This window comes from Leucopleurus acutus, assembly GCF_964270905.1.
Source record: "Leucopleurus acutus genome assembly, chromosome: 9".
NCBI classification, from domain to species: Eukaryota; Metazoa; Chordata; class Mammalia; order Artiodactyla; family Delphinidae; genus Leucopleurus; species Leucopleurus acutus.
In genome coordinates this window covers 5,214,270-5,233,332 of record NC_139144.1, presented here as the reverse complement: position 1 = coordinate 5,233,332, position 19,063 = coordinate 5,214,270, and the positions used below count along the sequence as shown (strand labels likewise).

At 36.8% G+C, this 19,063-nt stretch overlaps 1 protein-coding gene across 1 annotated transcript in view; it reads left to right on the top strand.

The window, feature by feature from the left end:
• ZPBP (zona pellucida binding protein) overlaps positions 1-19,063 on the top strand; it is a gene marked incomplete at both ends in the record, with an annotated part of 109,951 nt that overhangs the window by 50,659 nt on the left and 40,229 nt on the right. The window contains one exon of the mRNA XM_082846430.1: positions 1,591-1,667. Within this exon, the coding sequence (XP_082702556.1) occupies positions 1,591-1,667 (77 nt within the window). The remainder of the gene's footprint in view (positions 1-1,590; positions 1,668-19,063) is intronic.

Sequence of the window (19,063 nt, the reverse complement as noted above, 5' to 3'; positions counted from 1 at the left end):
ATGTGGAATATTCCTGGTCCAGGGCTTGAACCCACGTCCCCTACTTTGGCAGGCGGATTCTTAACCACTGCGCCACCAGGGAAGTCCCCAATCCAATTACTTTTAAAATGATTATTGATAATGCAGAATTTACCTGTGTCATTTTGCTATTTGTTTTCTTTATGCTTTATAGCAGTTTTGTTCCTCATTTCCTTCATTATAGTCTTTTTTGTGTAGTTGACTTTTTTGTAGTTAAATGTTGAAATCTTTTTCATTTCCTTTTGTGTATATTTTATAGTTATTTTCTTTGTTGTTACCACAGGAATTGCATTTCACATTCCTAAGTTTATAACACTCTAATCTGAATTTATACCAACCTAACTTCTACACCATTTGAAAACTCTCCTTTAACAGCTGTATCCCCACCTCTTTCAGTTGCTGATGACATGAACTTGCTACTTTATAAATTGTCTGCCCCAAAATATAAACTAATAATTATTTAAAATGAATTAGTCTCTTAATTTATATAGAAAACAAAGTGTGGAGTTACAAACCAAAGTTACAGTAATACTAGCCTTTAGACCAATTGTTTTTTTGTAAGTATATTAGGCTCTTAAGTCATATATAGAAAAATTGCTGTTACAATCCGATCTGACAGTAACAGCAGCTTCTGTCGTCCGTGTGCTTACCTTTGTTAAGGTCTTTATTTCTCTTCATGCAGCTTCACATTACCTCCTAGTATTCTTTCACTTCACCTGCAGAACTCCCTGAGCAGTTCTTGCTGGGCAGGTCAGGTGGTCACAAACTCCCTCAGCTCTTGTTTAGTTAGGAAAGTCTTCATTTCTCTTTCACTTTTGAAGGGCAATTTTGCAGGTTATAGGATTCTTTCCTTGCTCTTTGTTTTCTAGTACTTATCACCTTATCACAAAATATGTTTCTGTAATGATGACTGTTTATTGTTTTTATGTATTGTTGTTTATTCTCATTTTCTGCCTTAGAATATAATTTCCAGAGAGTCAGGGAGTTTGTAGATTTTGATCACTTATGTGTCTCAGACTCTTAGAATAACTCTTAGTATGTAATAGACTCTCGATAATTACTTATTGAATAAATAGGTACATCAATGCATGCATATATGACTATGTTCATCATTTTAGTTACCATGGCCACTACTGTAGTCCAACCTCATTCTCTTTTCAGTATTGTTATAATCATTTATCTCTTTGTAGAGATTAAGAATTGAGTTAGTCAAATGACTGACACTATGTTATATGGGTAGAGTTAAGTAGAATACTGAAAGAGTAAACACATTTATACATACATATACATATATATGGTATAAAAGGCAAAATAATTCCATTGTTAAAAATTGTATGATGTCAGTTGCCACATACTCTTAAGTTCACTGCAATAGGTTTTCCTGATTTATATAAGATAAATTTTTATGTTAGGTTTTTGGCTGAAAAGAGTGATTTAACATTTGGAAAATTGCTTAATTTTTTAGTGGAATAGAAATATTAGATACATGATCTATTTTATATTTCAAAAGCCAATTTAAATATTGTGATATAGTAGTTTAGATCCATGATAAAGTATAAAATATTTTCTCAGTTTCATCTCTAGACACTGAAAAAGGACGCAAACCATGTGCAGACCATAGTTGTGAATCTTCCAAAAGACTATCTAAGGTACGTTATGTGAGGTGAGAAAAAAGAGGAAGTGGTGAACATGCCCAGGGTGTGAGTAAGCATCTTAGCTATTTATAGAACACACCACCACCACCCCCAACATACACACTTAGGGAATTCAACAATAAAAATAAAACTTCATCAAATAATAAATGACGAGGATTTAGTGGAGTTAATATTTTTATGAAATGCTTTGAAATTTAGCATTTTGTAACTGGTTGTATTAGGAAATAGGATTTTCCCATTTATAGGGCCTTGTTTGCTATTGCAAATTAATTTATAACTAATAATCCTGAAGAATTCTCTCCATGTTACTGTTATTAATCCTAAATAATAAATTTGATCTATACTGTTTATTAACTATTTTCACATTGCTTTATACTCAGCATCTTGTATCTATGCTTAGGGTGAAAATTATGCTGTAACTTCCAGCAGCAATTTAATTTAGTTTTCTCTTTTACATTATGCTTAACATATTATTCATGCTCAGTAAATTTATGGCAGATTTCCCTACTTCAGATTACTCTTCAGTGACCCTGAACATTTTGTTAAAAATAATATTTTAAAATATTTGGAATAAAATGTAATTTACATTTGATGGTTATGAAAATTTTCTGTTAAAATCATAAGTAATGCATATTTATAGGTCAGTATCCATTACTTTTGCCTAGTGAAATTGACAGGGGGATGATTTCTTAATTTGTACTCACTAAGCCTCCTGAAATGTAGCTTAAATCATCTATTTATATATAACCAGATATTTCCATATAAAAAACTTCCATAGGGGTTACCTCTCATCCCAGGGATATATTTTTTCCTTTACTTTTGAAATAGGAGTTAAATTTTACGGCATTGAGAACAGAAGGCAATCTTATTTTCTAATTCTCTTTCTTAATCCCTGAGTACTATTTTAATTATTATTTAGTATACCCCACAAATTTTGTTAATATTTCGTTGAAATTTAAAATTTTCAAAATACTTTTTTTAATTTGTCTTGAGATATCTTCTTTGACCCATGTGTTAGAAGTGTGTTGTTTAATCTCCATTGATTTCTGTTTAATTACATTATGATCTGAGAGCAGACATTGTATAATTTCTGTTCTTGTTAATTTGTTAAAGTGTGTGCTGTGGTGGAGTATATTGTCTGTCACAGTGAATGTTACATTTGAGCTTGAGGAGAGTGTGTATTCTCTTGATAGACGACAGTTATAACAGGTAATTCATGGTGGTGTTGAGTTCAACTATGTCCTTAGAATTCCTTCTTTTTTGTGGCTGTGTAAAATTCCATTATATGTATAGGCCACAGTTTTTTATATATCCTTTCAACCACAGATGGACTTTTAGGTTGCTTCTTTGTCTTGGCTACTGTGAATAGTGAACATGGGAGTGTAGATATCTCTTTGAGATCCTGATTTCAGTTACTTTGGATATATACCTAGAAATGGAATTGCTAGATCATATGGTAATTCTATTTTTAATTTTTTGTGGACCTTCCATACTGTTTTCCATAGTGGCTGCATCAATTTACATTTATTCCAATAAAGTATAAGGATTCCCTTTTCTATATATCCTTACCAACACTTTATGTCTTTTGTTTTTCTGATAATTGTCATTCTGACATGTGTGATGTGATAGTGCATTGCAGTTTTTATTGCATCTCCCTGATGGTTAGTTCTGTTAAGAATCTTCTCATATACCTGCTGATTGTTTGTATGTCTTCTTTGGAGAAATGTCTCTTCAGTTCCTTTGCCTATTTTAAAATTCAGATCATATGATTATTATTATTATTATTTTGCTATTGAGTTTTATGTCTTCCTTATATATTTTGGAAATTAACCCTTTATCTGATACAAAGTTTACAAGTACACTCCCATTTCATAGGTTGCCTTGTTATTTTCTTGTTCATTTCCTTTTCTGTTCAGAAACTTTTTAGTTTGAGGTAATCCCATTTGTCTGTTTTTGCCTTGTTGCCTGTGTTTTTTGGTATCATATCCAAGTTTTCATTGCTAAGGCCAGTGTCAGACTTTTTTTCTCTATATTTTCTTCCAGATATTTTACAGTTTCATGCCTTACATTTAAATATTTAATATATTTTGAATTGAGTTTTGTGTAAGTTAGAAGGGTCTGATTTCATTCTTTTCATCTGGAAAAATTGTTTGCCCAACACCATTTATTGAAGAGACTGTCCTTTCCCCATTGTGTATTCTTGGCTCTCTTGTGTAAGACCAGTTGACAGTATATGTGTGGGTTTATTTCTCGATACTCCATTCTGTTTCACTGGACAATATATCTGTTTTTATGCCAATACCGTATGGTTTTGATCAATATAGCTTTGTAATGTAATTTGAAATCAGGACATGTGATGACTCCAGCTTTGTTCATCTTGCTCAAAATTGCTTTGACTGGGATATTTTGTAGTTCCAGATGAATTCTAGGGTTTTTTTTTCTTTATTTTCTGTTTCTGGAAAAAATGCCATTGGGATTTGGAAGCAAATTTCAGTCAATGTCTAAATCCCTCTAGGTATTCTGGACACTTTCACAATAGTCTTCCATCTTAATGTAGGGTATCTTTACATTTATTTATTTTAAAAAAATTTCTCTCATCAATGTTTTTTAGTTTTTAATGTACACATCTCTCATCTTCCTACTTAATTTTACTTTTAAGCATTTTATTCTTCTTGTACTCATGTAAATGAGATTATTTTCTTGATATCCTTTTTAGATAGTTTCTTGCTAGTGTGTAGAAATACAACGGTGTTTTTAATGTTGATTTTGTATCATGCAGCTTTACTGAATTTGCTTATTCTAAGAGTTTTTGTGGAATCTTTAGTGTTTTCTGCATATATGAATATTTCATCTGAAAACAGATGATTTTACTTATTTGTTTCAGATTTGGATGATTTTTATTTGTTTTTCTTTTCTAATCACTCTCTTTAGGACTTTCAGTACTATATTGAATAGAAGTAGCAAGACTGGGCATCCTTTCTTTGCCCAGGTCTTAGAGAAAAGGTTTTCAGTTTTTCACTTTTGAATGTGCTGCTAGCTGTGGAATTTTTCTATATGGACTTAATTATTATATTTTGGCAAGTTCCTAACATTCTGACTTTATTGAGAAGTTTCATTATGAATGGATGGGAAATCATACTTTTCTACATCTATTGTGATAATCATATGATTTTTATTTTTCATTCTGTTAATGATTGATTTGTGTATGTTGAAACATCCTTGCATCCCAAAGATGCATCCCACTTGGTCATGGTATATAATTCTTTTAATACGTTGTTGAATTTGGTTTGCTAATGTTTAGTTGAGGATTCTTGTATGTATGTTAATCAGGTATATTATCTTATAAATTTTTTTTCTTTTGGTGTCTTTGTCTGGTTTTGGTATCAGAGTGGTACTGGCCTCACAAAATGAGTTTGGAAGTGTTCCCTATACTGTTGTTTTTGAATGAAGTTTAAGAAGTTCTGTTATTAATTCTTCTTTAAATATATGGTAGAATTCATCTATGTTGACATCTGGTCCTGGAGCTTTCCTTGCTAGAAGGTTTTTGATAACTAATTCAGTCTTCTTGTTTATTATTGGTCTGTTCATGTTTTCTGTCTTTTTCTTATTTCTGAATTCAGCCTCTATATTTTGTATGTTTATAGGAATTTGCCATATATTCTAACTTATTCAATTTGTTGGCATATAGTTTTTCATAATAGTTCTCTATTATGATTTATGAAAGAAAATAATCATCTTTTCTCTTTCTGTGGCATCAGTTGTAATTTCTCCTCTTTCATTTCTTATTTTATGTTTTCTGATTTTATTTAAGTCTTCTCTCTTTTTTCTTTGTTAGTCTTGCTCATTGTTTGTCTTCTTAGTTTATCTTTAAAAAAAACAGCTCTTAGTTTCATCATTGTTCTATTTTTGTGTTTTCTACTTCATTTATTTCTGCTGTAGTGTTTATTCCTTCTTCACCTAACTTTGGGTTTAATTTGTCTTTCTTTTTCTAGTTTCTTGAGGTGTAAAGTTGGGTGTTTATTTGATATTTTTCTTTTTTTCTAACGTAGGCTTTTATTGCTATAAATTTACCTCATAGTACTGCTTTTTTTGCATCTCATAAATTTTAGTATTTTGTGTCTTTGTTTACGTTTGTCTCATGATATTTTCTTGTCTTCTTTGACTCAGTGATCCCAGGATGTGTTGTTTAAATTCCACATATTTGTGAATTGTTTTATTTTCCTTCTGTTATTGATTTCTAGGTCCACTTCATTGTGGTTGGAGGATATACTTGGTGTGAGCTTAATATTTTTATATTCGTAAAGACATGTTTTGTGACCCATCCTAGAGAATATTTGTATACACTTGAGAAGAATCCATTTTCTTCTGCTGTTGCATGGAACATTCTGTGGATCTGTTAAGTTCATTTGGTCTGTTGTGTTGTTCAAGTCTGGTAGTTCCTTATTGATTTGCTGTCTGAATATTCTATCCATTATTCAAATTGGAGTATTGAAATCTCCTACTATTATTGTATTGATGTCTATTCTTCCTTTCAGCTCTGTCAGTGTTTGCTTTATATACTTATATACTCTGATGTTGGGTGTATATATATGTTCTATCTTCCTGTTGAATTGATTCCTTAATCATTATATAATGACCTTTTTTGTTTCTTATTACAGTTTTGTATTATTTCAAGGTGATTTTTTTGGGTATATGTACATCCATCCTTGCTCTGTTTGGTTGTCATCTGCATGGGATCTTTCTCCATGTTTCACTTTCAGCTTATAAGTGTCCTTAAATCTACAGCTAATATCTTGTAGACAGCATATACTTGGATGATCTTGTTTTGTCCATTAAGCCATGTCATGTTTTTTACAGGGGAGTTTAATCTATTTACATTTAAAGTTATTATTGATAGGTAAGGGCCTACTATTGTCATTTTGTTAATTATTTTCTGTATGTTTGTAGTATCTTTGTAGTCCTTTCTTCCAATGTTGCTGTCATCCTTTGTTATTTGACTTTTTTGTGCATTGATACACTTTGATTCCTTTCTCTTCTTTAAAGATATTTTCTTTTTGGTTATCATGAAGCTTACATATAAATCTTATAACAGTCTACTTTAAGCTGATAACTTAGTTCATATGCAAGTCTGTATTGCATATGAATTGCGTATGAAAGTCTATACTTATACTGTCCTCTGCACAGTATGTTATTGATGTCACAAGTTACATTTTTCATATTGTACATCTAATTACAGATTTTTATACTTATATTTTTGATACTTTTGTCTGTAACTTTTTTTTTTTTTTTTTAACATCTTTATTGGGGTATAATTGCTTTACAATGGTGTGTTAGTTTCTGCTTTATAACAAAGTGAATCAGTCATACATAAACATATGTTCCCATATGTCTTCCCTGTTGCGTCTCCCTCCCTCCCACCCTCCCTATCCCACCCCTCCAGGCTGTCACAAAGCACCAAGCCAATATCCCTGTGCCATGTGGCTGCTTCCCACTAGCTATCTACCTTACTACGTTTGTTAGTGTGTATATGCCCATGACTCTCTCTCGCCCTGTCACAGCTCACCCTTCCCCCTCCCCATAACCTCAAGTCCGTTCTCTAGGAGGTCTGCGTCTTTATTCCTGCTTTACCCCTAGGTTCTTCATGACATTTTTTTTCTTAAATTCCATATATATGTGTTAGCATACGGTATTTGTCTTTTTCTTTCTGACTTACTTCACTCTGTATGACAGACTCTAGGTCTATCCACCTCATTACAAATAGCTCAATTTCGTTTCTTTTTATGGCTGAGTAATATTCCATTGTATATATGTGCCACATCTTCTTTATCCATTCATCCGATGACGGGCACTTAGGTTGTTTCCATCTCCGGGCTATTGTAAATAGAGCTGCAATGAACATTTTGGTACATGACTCTTTTTGAATTTTGGTTTTCTCAGGGTATATGCCCAGTAGTGGGATTGCTGGGTCATATGGTAGTTCTATTTGTAGTTTTTTAAGGAACCTCCATACTGTTCTCCACAGTGGCTGAACCAATTCACATTCCCACCAGCAGTGCAAGAGTGTTCCCTTTTCTCCACACCCTCTCCAGCATTTATTGTTTCTAGATTTTTTGATGATGGCCATTCTGACTGGTGTGAGATGATATCTCATTGTAGTTTTGATTTGCATTTCTCTAATGATTAATGATGTTGAGCATTCTTTCATGTGTTTGTTGGCAGTCTGTATATCTTCTTTGGAGAAATGTCTATTTAGGTCTTCTGCCCATTTTTGGATTGGGTTGTTTGTTTTCTTGTTATTGAGCTGCATGAGCTGCTTGTAAATTTTGGAGATTAATCCTTTGTCGGTTGCTTCATTTGCAAATATTTTCTCCCATTCTGAGGGTTGTCTTTTGGTCCTGTTTATGGTTTCCTTTGCTGTGCAAAAGCTTTGAAGTTTCATTAGGTCCCATTTGTTTATTTTTGTTTTTATTTCCATTACTCTAGGAGGTGGGTCAGAAAGGATCTTGCTGTGATTTATGTCATAGAGTGTTCTGCCTATGTTTTCCTCTAAGAGTTTGATAGTTTCTGGCCTTACATTTAGGTCTTTAATCCATTTTGAGCTTATTTTTGTGTATGGTGTTAGGGAGTGATCTAATCTCATACTTTTACATGTACCTGTCCAGTTTTCCCAGCACCACTTATTGAAGAGGCTGTCCTTTCTCCATTGTACATTACTGCCACCTTTATCAAAGATAAGGTGTCCATATGTGCATGGGTTTATCTCTGGGCTTTCTATCCTGTTCCATTGATCTATCTTTCTGTTTTTGTGCCAGTACCATACCGTCTTGATAACTGTAGCTTTGTAGTATAGTCTGAAGTCAGGGAGCCTGATTCCTCCAGTTCCTTCTTTCGTTCTCAAGATTGCTTTGGCTATTCGGGGTCTTTTGTGTTTCCATACAAATTGTGAAATTTTTTGTTCTAGTTCTGTGAAAAATGCCAGTGGTAGTTTGATAGGGATTGCATTGAATCTATAGATTGCTTTGGGTAGTAGAGTCATTTTCACAATGTTGATTCTTCCAATCCAAGAACATGGTATATCTCTCCATCTATTTGTATCATCTTTAATTTCTTTCATCAGTGTCTTATAATTTTCTGCATACAGGTCTTTTGTCTCCTTAGGTAGGTTTATTCCTAGATATTTTATTCTTTTTGTTGCAATGGTAAATGGGAGTGTTTTCTTGATTTCACTTTCAGATTTTTCATCATTAGTATATAGGAATGCCAGAGATTTCTGTGCATTAATTTTGTATCCTGCCACTTTACCAAATTCATTGATTAGCTCTAGTAGTTTTCTGGTAGCATCTTTAGGGTTCTCTATGTATAGGATCATGTCATCTGCAAACAGTGACAGCTTTACTTCTTCTTTTCCGATTTGGATTCCTTTTATTTCCTTTTCTTCTCTGATTGCTGTGGCTAAAACTTCCAAAACAATGTTGAATAATAGTGGTGAGAGTGGGCAACCTTGTCTTGTTCCTGATCTTAGTGGAAATGCTTTCAGTTTTTCACCATTGAGGATGATGTTTGCTGTGGGCTTGTCATATATGGCCTTTATTATGTTGAGGAAAGTTCCCTCTATGCCTACTTTCTGCAGGGTTTTTATCATAAATGGGTGTTGAATTTTGTCAAAAGCTTTCTCTGCATCTATTGAGATGATCATATGGTTTTTCTCCTTCAATTTGTTAATATGGTTTATCACATTGATAGATTTGCGTATATTGAAGAATCCTTGCATTCCTGGAATAAACCCCACTTGATCATGGTGTATGATCCTTTTAATGTGCTGTTGGATTCTGTTTGCTAGTATTTTGTTGAGGATTTTTGCATCTATGTTCATCAGTGATATTGGCCTGTAGTTTTCTTTCTTTGTGACATCCTTGTCTGGTTTTGGTATCAAGGTGATGGTGGCCTCGTAGAAGGAGTTTGGGAGTGGTCCTCCCTCTGCTATATTTTGGAAGAGTTTCAGAAGGATAGGTGTTAGCTCTTCTCTAAATGTTTGATAGAATTCGCCTGTAAAGCCATCTGGTCCTGGGCTTTTCTTTGTTGGAAGGTTTTTAATCACAGTTTCAATTTCAGTGCTTGTGATTGGTCTGTTCATATTTTCTATTTCTTCCTGATTCAGTCTTGGCAGGTTGTGCATTTCTAAGAATTTGTCCATTTCTTCCAGATTGTCCATTTTATTGGCATAGAGTTGCTTGTAGTAATCTCTCATGATCTCTTTTATCTCTGCAGTGTCAGTTGTTACCTCTCCTTTTTCATTTCTAATTCTATTGATTTGAGTCTTCTCCCTTTTTTTCTTGATGAGTCTGGCTAGTGGTTTATCTATTTTGTTTATCTTCTCAAAGAACCAGCTTTTAGTTTTATTGATCTTTGCTATTGTTTCCTTCATTTCTTTTTCATTTATTTCTGATCTGATTTTTATGATTTCTTTCCTTCTGCTAGCTTTGGGGTTTTTTTGTTCTTCTTTCTCTAATTGCTTGAGGTGCAAGGTTAGGTTGTTTATTCGAGATGTTTTCTGCTTCTTAAGGTGGGCTTGTATTGCTATAAACTTCCCCCTTAGAACTGCTTTTGCTGCATCCCACAGGTTTTGGGTCGTTGTGTCTCCATTGTCATTTGTTTGTAGGTATTTTTTGATTTCCTCTTTGATTTCTTCAGTGATATCTTCATTATTAAGTAGTGTATTGTTTAGCCTCCATGTGTTTGTATTTTTTACAGATCTTTTCCTGTAATTGATATCTAGTCTCATGGCGTTGTGGTCAGAAAAGATACTTGATACAATTTCAATTTTCTTAAATTTACCAAGGCTTGATTTGTGACCTAAGATATGATCTATCCTGGAGAATGTTCCATGAGCACTTGAGAAAAATGTGTATTCTGTTGTTTTTGGATGGAGTGTCCTATAAATATCAATTAAGTCCATCTTGTTTAATGTATCATTTAAAGCTTGTGTTTCCTTATTTATTTTCATTTTGGATGATCTGTCCATGGGTGAAAGTGGGGTGTTTAAGTCCCCTACTATGAATGTGTTACTGTCGATTTCCCCTTTTATGGTTGTTAGTATTTGCCTTATGTATTGAGGTGCTCCTATGTTGGGTGCATAAATATTTACAATTGTTATATCTTCTTCTTGGATCGATCCCTTGATCATTATGTAGTGTCCTTCTTTGTCTCTTTTAATAGTCCTTATTTTAAAGTCTATTTTGTCTGATATGAGAATTGCTACTCCAGCTTTCTTTTGGCTTCCATTTGCATGGAATATCTTTTTCCATCCCCTTACTTTCAGTCTGTATGTGTCTCTAGGTCTGAAGTGGGTCTCTTGTAGACAGCATATATAAGGGTCTTGTTTTTGTATCCATTCAGCTAATCTGTGTCTTTTGGTGGGAGCATTTAGTCCATTTACATTTAAGGTAATTATCGATATGTATGTTCCTATTCCCATTTTCTAAATTGTTTTGGGTTCGTTATTATAGGTCTTTTCCTTCTCTTGTGTTTCCTGCCTAGAGAAGATCCTTTAGCATTTGTTGTAAAGCTGGTTTGGTGGTGCTGAACTCTCTCAGCTTTTGCTTGTCTGTAAAGGTTTTAATTTCTCCATCAAATCTGAATGAGATCCTTGCTGGGTAGAGTAGTCTTGGCTGCATGTTTTTCTCCTTCATCACTTTCAGTATGTCCTGCCACTCCCTTCTGGCTTGTAGGGTTTCTGCTGAGAGATCAGCTGTTAACCTTATGGGGATTCCCTTATGTGTTATTTGTTGTTTTTCCCTTGCTGCTTTTAATATGCTTTCTTTGTATTTAATTTTTGACAGTTTGATTAATATGTGTCTTGGCGTATTTCTCCTTGTATTTATCTTGTATGGGACTCTCTGTGCTTCCTGGACTTGATTAACTATTTCCTTTCCCATGTTAGGGAAGTTTTCAACTATAATCTCTTGAAATATTTTCTCAGTCCCTTTCTTTTTCTCTTCTTCTTCTGGAACCCCTATAATTCGAATGTTGGTGCGTTTAATGTTGTCCCAGAGGTCTCTGAGACTGTCCTCAGTTCTTTTCATTCTTTTTTCTTTATTCTGCTCTGCAGTAGTTATTTCCACTATTTTATCTTCCAGGTCACTTATCCGTTCTTCTGCCTCAGTTATTCTGCTATTGATCCCATCTAGAGTACTTTTAATTTCATTTATTGTGTTGTTCATCGTTGCTTGTTTCATCTTTAGTTCTTCTAGGTCCTTGTTAACTGATTCTTGCATTTTGTCCAATCTATTGTCCATTCTATCTCCAAGATTTCGGATCAACCTTACTATCATTATTCTGAATTCTCTTTCAGGTAGACTGCCTATTTCCTCTTCATTTGTTAGGTCTGGTGCATTTTTATCTTGCTCCTTTATCTGCTGAGTGTTTTTCTGTCTTCTCATTTTGCTTATCTTACTGTGTTTGGGGTCTCCTTTTTGCAGGCTGCAGGTTTGTAGTTCCTCCTGTTTTTGATGTCTGTCTCCAGTGGCTAAGGTTGGTTCAGTGGGTTGTGTAGGCTTCCTGGTGGAGGGGACTAGTGCCTGTGTTGTGGTGGATGAGGCTGGATCTTGTCTCTCTAGTGGGCAGGTTCACGTCTGGTGGTGTGTTTGGGGGTGTCTGTGGCCTTATTATGATTTTAGGCAGCCTCTCTGCTAATGGGTGAGGTTGTGTTCCTGTTTTGCTAGTTGTTTGGCATAGGTTTTCCAGCACTGTGGCTTGCTGGTCGTTGAGTGAAGCTGGGTGCTGGTGTTAAGATGGAGGTCTCTGGGAGATTTTCGCCGTTTGATATTATGTGGAGCTGGGAGGTCTCTTGTTGATCAGTGTCCTGAAGTTGGCTCTCCTACCTCAGAGGCAGAGCCCTGCCTCCTGGCTGGAGCACCAAAAGCTTTTCATCCACAGGGCTCAGGATAAAAGGGAGAAAAAGTAGAGGGAATTAGTAGAAGTATGAGGAAAGAAAGAAGGAAAGGAGGGTAGGAAGGAAGGAAGAAAGAAAGAAAGAAGCAAAGAAGGAAAGAAGGCAAGAAGGAAAGAAAGGAGGGAGGGAGGGAGGGAGGAAGGAAGGAAGGAGGGAAAGAAGGAAAAAAGACAGAAAGAAAGAAGATATAGTAAAAATAAAATAAAGTATAATAAAGTTATTGAATTAAAAAATTCTTATTTAGAAAAAAAAAAGGGACGGAAAGAACCTTAGGACAAATGTTGGCAGCAAAGCTATACAGACAAAATCTTACACAGAAGCATACACATACACCCTCACTAAAAGAGGTAAATGGGGAAAAATCCTAAATTTTGCTGTCAGAGACCACCTCCTCAATTTGGGATGATTCGTTGTCTAAAGGAGGGAAGGAAGGACGGAAAGAAAGAAAGAAAGAACGAAGGTAAAGTATAATATTGTTATTAAAATTAATTATTAAGAAAAAAAATTAAAAAAAAACATGGACGGATAGAACCCTAGGACAAATGGTGGAAGCAAGACTATACAGACAAGATCTCACACAGAAGCACACACATACACATTCACAAAAAGAGGAAAGGGGAAAAAATCATAGATCTTGCTCCTAAAGTCCACTTCCTTAATTTGGGATGATTGGTTGTCTATTCAGGTATTCCACAGATGCAGGGTACATCAAGTTGATTGTGGAGCTTTAATCCGTTGCTTCTGAGGCTGCTGGGAGAGATTTCCCTTTCTCTTCTTTGTTCTCACAGCTCCCAGGGCTAAGCTTTGGATTTGGCCCTGCCACTGCGTGTAGATCGCTGGAGGGCGTCTGTTTTTTGCTCAGACAGGATGGGGTTAAAAGAGCCGCTGATTGGGGGTTCTGGCGCACTCAGGCTGGCGGGGACGGAGGGGCACAGAGTGCGGGGCGGGCCTGCGGTGGCAAAGGCCGGCGTGACTTTGCACCAGCCTGAGGCGCGCTGTGCGCTGTCCCGGGGAAGTTGTCCCTGGATCCCGGGAACCTGGCAGTGGCGGGCTGCACAGGTTCCGCGGAAGAGGGGTGTGGAGAGTGACCTGTGCTCGCACACAGGCCCCTCGGTGGCGGCAGCAGCAGCCTTAACGTCTCCCGCCCGCCTCTGGGGTCCGCGCTTTCAGCCGCGGCTCGCGCCCGTCTCTGGATTCCGCGCTTTCAGCCGGCTCGCGCCCGTCTCTGGATTCCGCGCTTTCAGCCGCGGCTCGCGCCCGTCTCTGGATTCCGCGCTTTCAGCCGCGGCTCGCGCCCTTCTCTGGAGTTCCTTTAAGCAGCGTTCTTAAACCCCTCTCCTCACGCCCCAGGAAACAAAGAGGGAAGGAAAAGTCTCCTGCCTCTTCGGCAGGTGCAGGCTTTTTCCCCGGACTCCCTCCCGGCTAGCTGTGGTGCACTAACCCCTTCAGGCTATGTTCAAGCCGCCAACCCCAGTCCTCTCCCTGCGCTCCGGCCTCAGCTCGCAGCCCCGCCCGCCCCGGCGGGTGAGCAGACAAGCCTCTCGGGCTGGTGAGTGCCGGTCAGCACCGATCCTCTGTGCGGGAATCTCCCCGCTTTGCCCTCCGCACCCGTTGCTGTGCACTCCTCCGCAGCTTCGAAGCTCCCCCCTCCGCCTCCCGCAGCCTCCGCCCGCGAAGGGGCTTCCTAGTGTGTGGTAACTTTTCCTCCTTCACAGCTCCCTCCCACTGGTGCAGGTGCCGTCCCTATTCTTTTGTCTCTGTCTTTTCTTTTGCCCTACCCATGTACGTGGGGAGTTTCTTGCCTTTTGGGAGGTCTGAGGTCTTCTGCCAGCCTTCAGTAGGTGTTCTGTAGGAGTTGTTCCACGTGTATATGTATTTCTGGTGTATCTGTGGGGAGGAAGGTGATCTCCGCGTCTTACTCTTCCGCCATCTTCCGCCTTCTCCTGTCTGTAACTTTTATACTGGTTTAAAATGTCATTTATGTATCACCCTTACAGTATTACATTAGTCTGTATTTGCTGTGAGATTTATACTTTTTAATGTTGCTGTTAAGTGTTCTTTCATTTCATTTCATTTGATGAACTCTCTAGCAATTCTTCTAAGGCAGTTCACTCACTTGGGCAGAGCACTGAGATACTGGGACTTCTAATGGTGTTGAACTCTTTCAGTTTTTTTTTTTCTGGGAAACTCTTCATCTTTCCTTCATTTTCAAAGGACAGTTTGACAGATATAGTATTCCTGGTTCATAGTTTTGTTTGTTTGTTTCTTCACTTTGGATGTATCATTATGTACTCTCCTAGCCGGAAAGGTTTGTGCCAAGACATCCACTGATTTCTAATCACTGTTAGTATTATTTGTGTGGGGGGGTACCCTTTATTTGATGATGCTTTTCTCTAGCCACTTTCTTAGTTCTGTCTTTGTGAATATTGTCAAATTAATAACAATGTTTCTTGGTGTAGTTCCCTTTAGTACAACATATTTGGTATTCTTTAAGGTTTATGAATCTGTATGCCCATTCCCTCTGAAGATTGAGAAAGTTCTTTGGTATTATTTCTTTAAATAAGCTTTCTAGTCCTTTCTCTTTCTCTTCTTAAGGGAACTCCATAGTGCATGTATTGATTTAGGTAATGATATCAAATAAGCCTCATAGGATTTCTTCACTCTTTTTTTCTTTCTGTTTCTCTGACTGGACAATTTCAAATGATCTGTCTTTTAATTCATTGATTCTTTTCTATGCTTGATTGAGTCAACCTTTGAAGCTCTATTGAATTTTTAAGTCCAATCACTGTATTTTTCAAAATAGAATTTCTGTTTGGTTCTTTTTTATGGTTTGTATCTCTTTGTTGTACTTCTTGGATTTTGTGTGTATGTGTGTGTGTGTGTGTGTGTGTGTGTGTGCACGCACGCACATGTGCACATTGTTTTCTTGATTTTGTCTGTGTTTTCTTGTAGTTTACTGAGTTTCTTTAAGATTATATTGAATTATTTTTAGGTGATTCATAGATCTTCCTAACTTTGGCCTTTGTAGCTGGTTATTGGAGCTTTTTTTGTTGTTGTTCTTTTATGGTGTCATGTTTTATTGATTCTTTGTGATATGCTGGAATTGGTGCCTGTGCTTTTAAAGAAAAGTTTCCTCTTCCAATCTTTATGGTCTGGCTTCAGGAGAGAATGACCTTTACCAGACTAGAGTTTCTAGGAGTCTCTCATACCTTTCTTATGGCTGCACCTCCTCAAGTCTTGCTTTTTCCTGGGGTGGATGTCTTAGAATTATTTCTTCTCTCAATCCTACAGAGCCATGTCAGGTTATGAGAGTCACATCAAGTGCTAAGAACAAACCACTCCTTTTTCCTGAGGGCAGTGCCTGAAATGCCAAGGCTTTTTATGCATCTTCCATTTCTCTCCCTCCCTCCTAAAGGGGATGTCTTGGAGTTTGCTCCCTCTCTGTAGTCTGCAGAGTCATGCCAAATGCCCCAAGAGTCACCTTTCCCTTTTCCCCAGGGTAGTGCCCTTGATTCTGAGCCATGGGTTGCAAGCTCCATCTCTCTTCCTCTCTCCTGAAGGAACAGTCTCAGGGTTGTGCACCTTCACCAAAGTTTGCAGAGTTTAACTTGCTGCAGGCTTCTGTACCGCCTGCTTAGATCTGTGTGCCAGCTGTCAGGGCACACGTGCCAGGTGCCATGAGTTTCCACCCCTTTTCTTTGTTCTCAGCTTTCTCTAAATGATTCGGCCATGCTAATTTCCTCAGAGTTCTAGGTGCAGTAAGAGAAAAGTAGACCTCCAGAAGGAGTCCACATGGGAAGTGACCCCAAGCTTGGGAAAGCCAAACCTTCACGTTGCATTTTCCTTCCCCTGAGGGAGAAGTTGTGGTCTAGGGGGATCTCTCTGGGTGCTCAGTTTTGGTGACCTGGGAAAGTGGTGATGCAGTCAAAGTGAAAGAGTTTCTCTTAGCATTTTCAGTGTGCTTGATCTTGGGTTTTGTGGCCCATGGGGGTGCTGGAACATTTCTACTATATTCAGGAGTTCTTAAAAAGTATTTTCATCCCTGAATCGTTGTCAAATCAGTGTTTTTGTGCAGTGAAGACTGGAATCTCCTATTCTGCCGTGTGGCTGACAGCATTCCTTTTGGATATAGTTAACAATCCAGCTAACAAATCAAGTTAATAATCCCTGCCTCTTAATTAGAAAATTTAGACCAATTACATTTAATTTAATTATCAAAGATTTGGATTTAAATCCACCATTTTTTTCTATTTGTCCCATCTCTTGTAACTTTTTCCTTTTATTCTTTCTTTTGGATGATTGTGCCTTTTAAAGAATGATACTGTTTTATAGTCTTGTTCATTGCTTTATTGTTTTCAAATCATACTTCTACTTTATGTGGATGGGTTTTTATCATTCTATTATATATCATTTAACCTGGTTTTCTATTCTTCTGGTTTTGCTCTTTCCCTATCTTCTTTGGATTGATTAAACTTTTTTTAACTGACTTTTTTCTTGTTATATTTTTTTTCACTCTTCTTCTGGATTTGTTTCAAATTTTAACATATTCTTCATAGCAGAACCAAAACTTACTTAGTTTATAGTACCTTCCAAAAAAGTACAAAAGCCTTAAAGACCCTTAACTCTTATGACCTGTTTTTATCTTTCAAGGTTTTGTTTTCTAGTATTCTAGTATTTTTTTAAATTTTTCACTTATTATTAAGATTGTTTCAGAATGTCAGTGTCTGTTTAGATTTACCCACAGTTTTATCCATTTCTTTGCTTACAATTTCTTCTTGCCTCTTAGTCTTTCCTTATGTATTTTTCTGTCTTCCTATATTTATTGTTCCACTGAAATCTGAGGATTCATTACTTTGATCAGTTCTGGAAATTTTTTCTGCCAGAACACCTTTGAAAAGTACCTGTTGCCCCATTTGCTTCTCTTGAACTCCCATTTAGTATGTTTCAGGTTATCTCATTTATTTCTCCACCTCTCTCTTACTTTTTTTTCTTTTTTTAAATATGTTCTTCATTCTGAGTAATTTTTTTTTTTTTTTTTTTTGCGGTACACGGGCCTCTCACTGTTGTGGCCTCTCCCGCTGCAGAGCACAGGCTCTGGACGCACAAGCTCAGCAGCCATGGCTCACAGGCCTAGCCGCTCAGTGGCATGTGGGATCTTCCCAGACCGGGGCATGAACCCACGTCCCCTGCATCGGCAGGCGGACTCTCAACCACTGTGCCTCCAGGGAAGCCCATTCTGAGTAATTTCTTCAATTATTTATTGCATTTAATTGTTCTGGCTCCAGCAGGGCCTAATCTGATGTTCAGTCTGTCCACTGAGTTTTTAATTTCACTACATTTTTTACTGCCTTCATTAATTGTAATTTAAGTAGGTAATTTTTCAAATATACTTTCTCTTTTATTGTGATATAAATTTCCTTTCCTGTGTTTTCATACCACTTTTATGTCTTCATGTGTTCTAAGGATACTTCATATCATTTTTTGCTATTTTAGGTCACTGGAGCTCCATTATCTGAATTTCTTGATGGTCTAATTTGGCAGTTTGTTGACCCCACCGTTGTTTCTTAGTTCATCCTCTGCTTCATAATTCTGGCTGATAAGACATGTTTGTCAGTCCTGTATCAGTAGATGTAGCCCCTTTGGCTTAGGTTGTGTGTGTCTTTCTGTAAAGTTACTATGTTTGCTTTTGCCTAATGTTCCATGGTTGTTCTCAATCAAAGCCAAATTTTTATGTTAATTTCTGACTTGGGGATCTTGTACCACACAGAAAGTACAACAAAACCCCCCACCCACTTTGAAAGCAAACCATCATGTAGGAATTCACTGAGGAGTTTTGCTTTCCCCCATCCCTCCACTCCATCACCCCCTCCTGCTGCCCCTCCCTACCCTATTGAGAGTCTTTCTTGTTATTTCCCTTTTGTAATTGAATTTCTTTTCCTGTTCCACTGTTTTACTTAGAGTCTTTCTTGGTTGTTTATTTTGTTTGTTTTTAACAGCTTTAAGCCTTTTTTCCTTAGCTCTTTTGTTAGTTAAATTATAACACTCTGGAATACTCAGATTGACATGAAATGAAATAGGGACTCAGCTAATATTAGGTTTTTAATTTTCGTTTTTAGCAACTTTTTCTCTTTCTTTCTGTCTTTCCCTGTCTTCCTTTTTTCCTTTCTACTTTTTTCTTCCTCTCTTATTGTTGAAATATAGGTACACAATATCTGCTGTGTTATGTTCAGTTAGGTGATTTTTAGCAGGGTGATTTTTCAGACTATCTAGTGCACCAAATGGTTGGAAATGTGAAATCTTTTCTGTATTTTTAAATGTCATTTCTCTCCTCTCACTCCTATCTTATCTGCTTGCTTTTTTCAATTAGAAATATACTACTTTAAAGAACTTTAATGTGACAGTTTAAATCTCTAATAATTTCAAAAGCTAAATTATAATT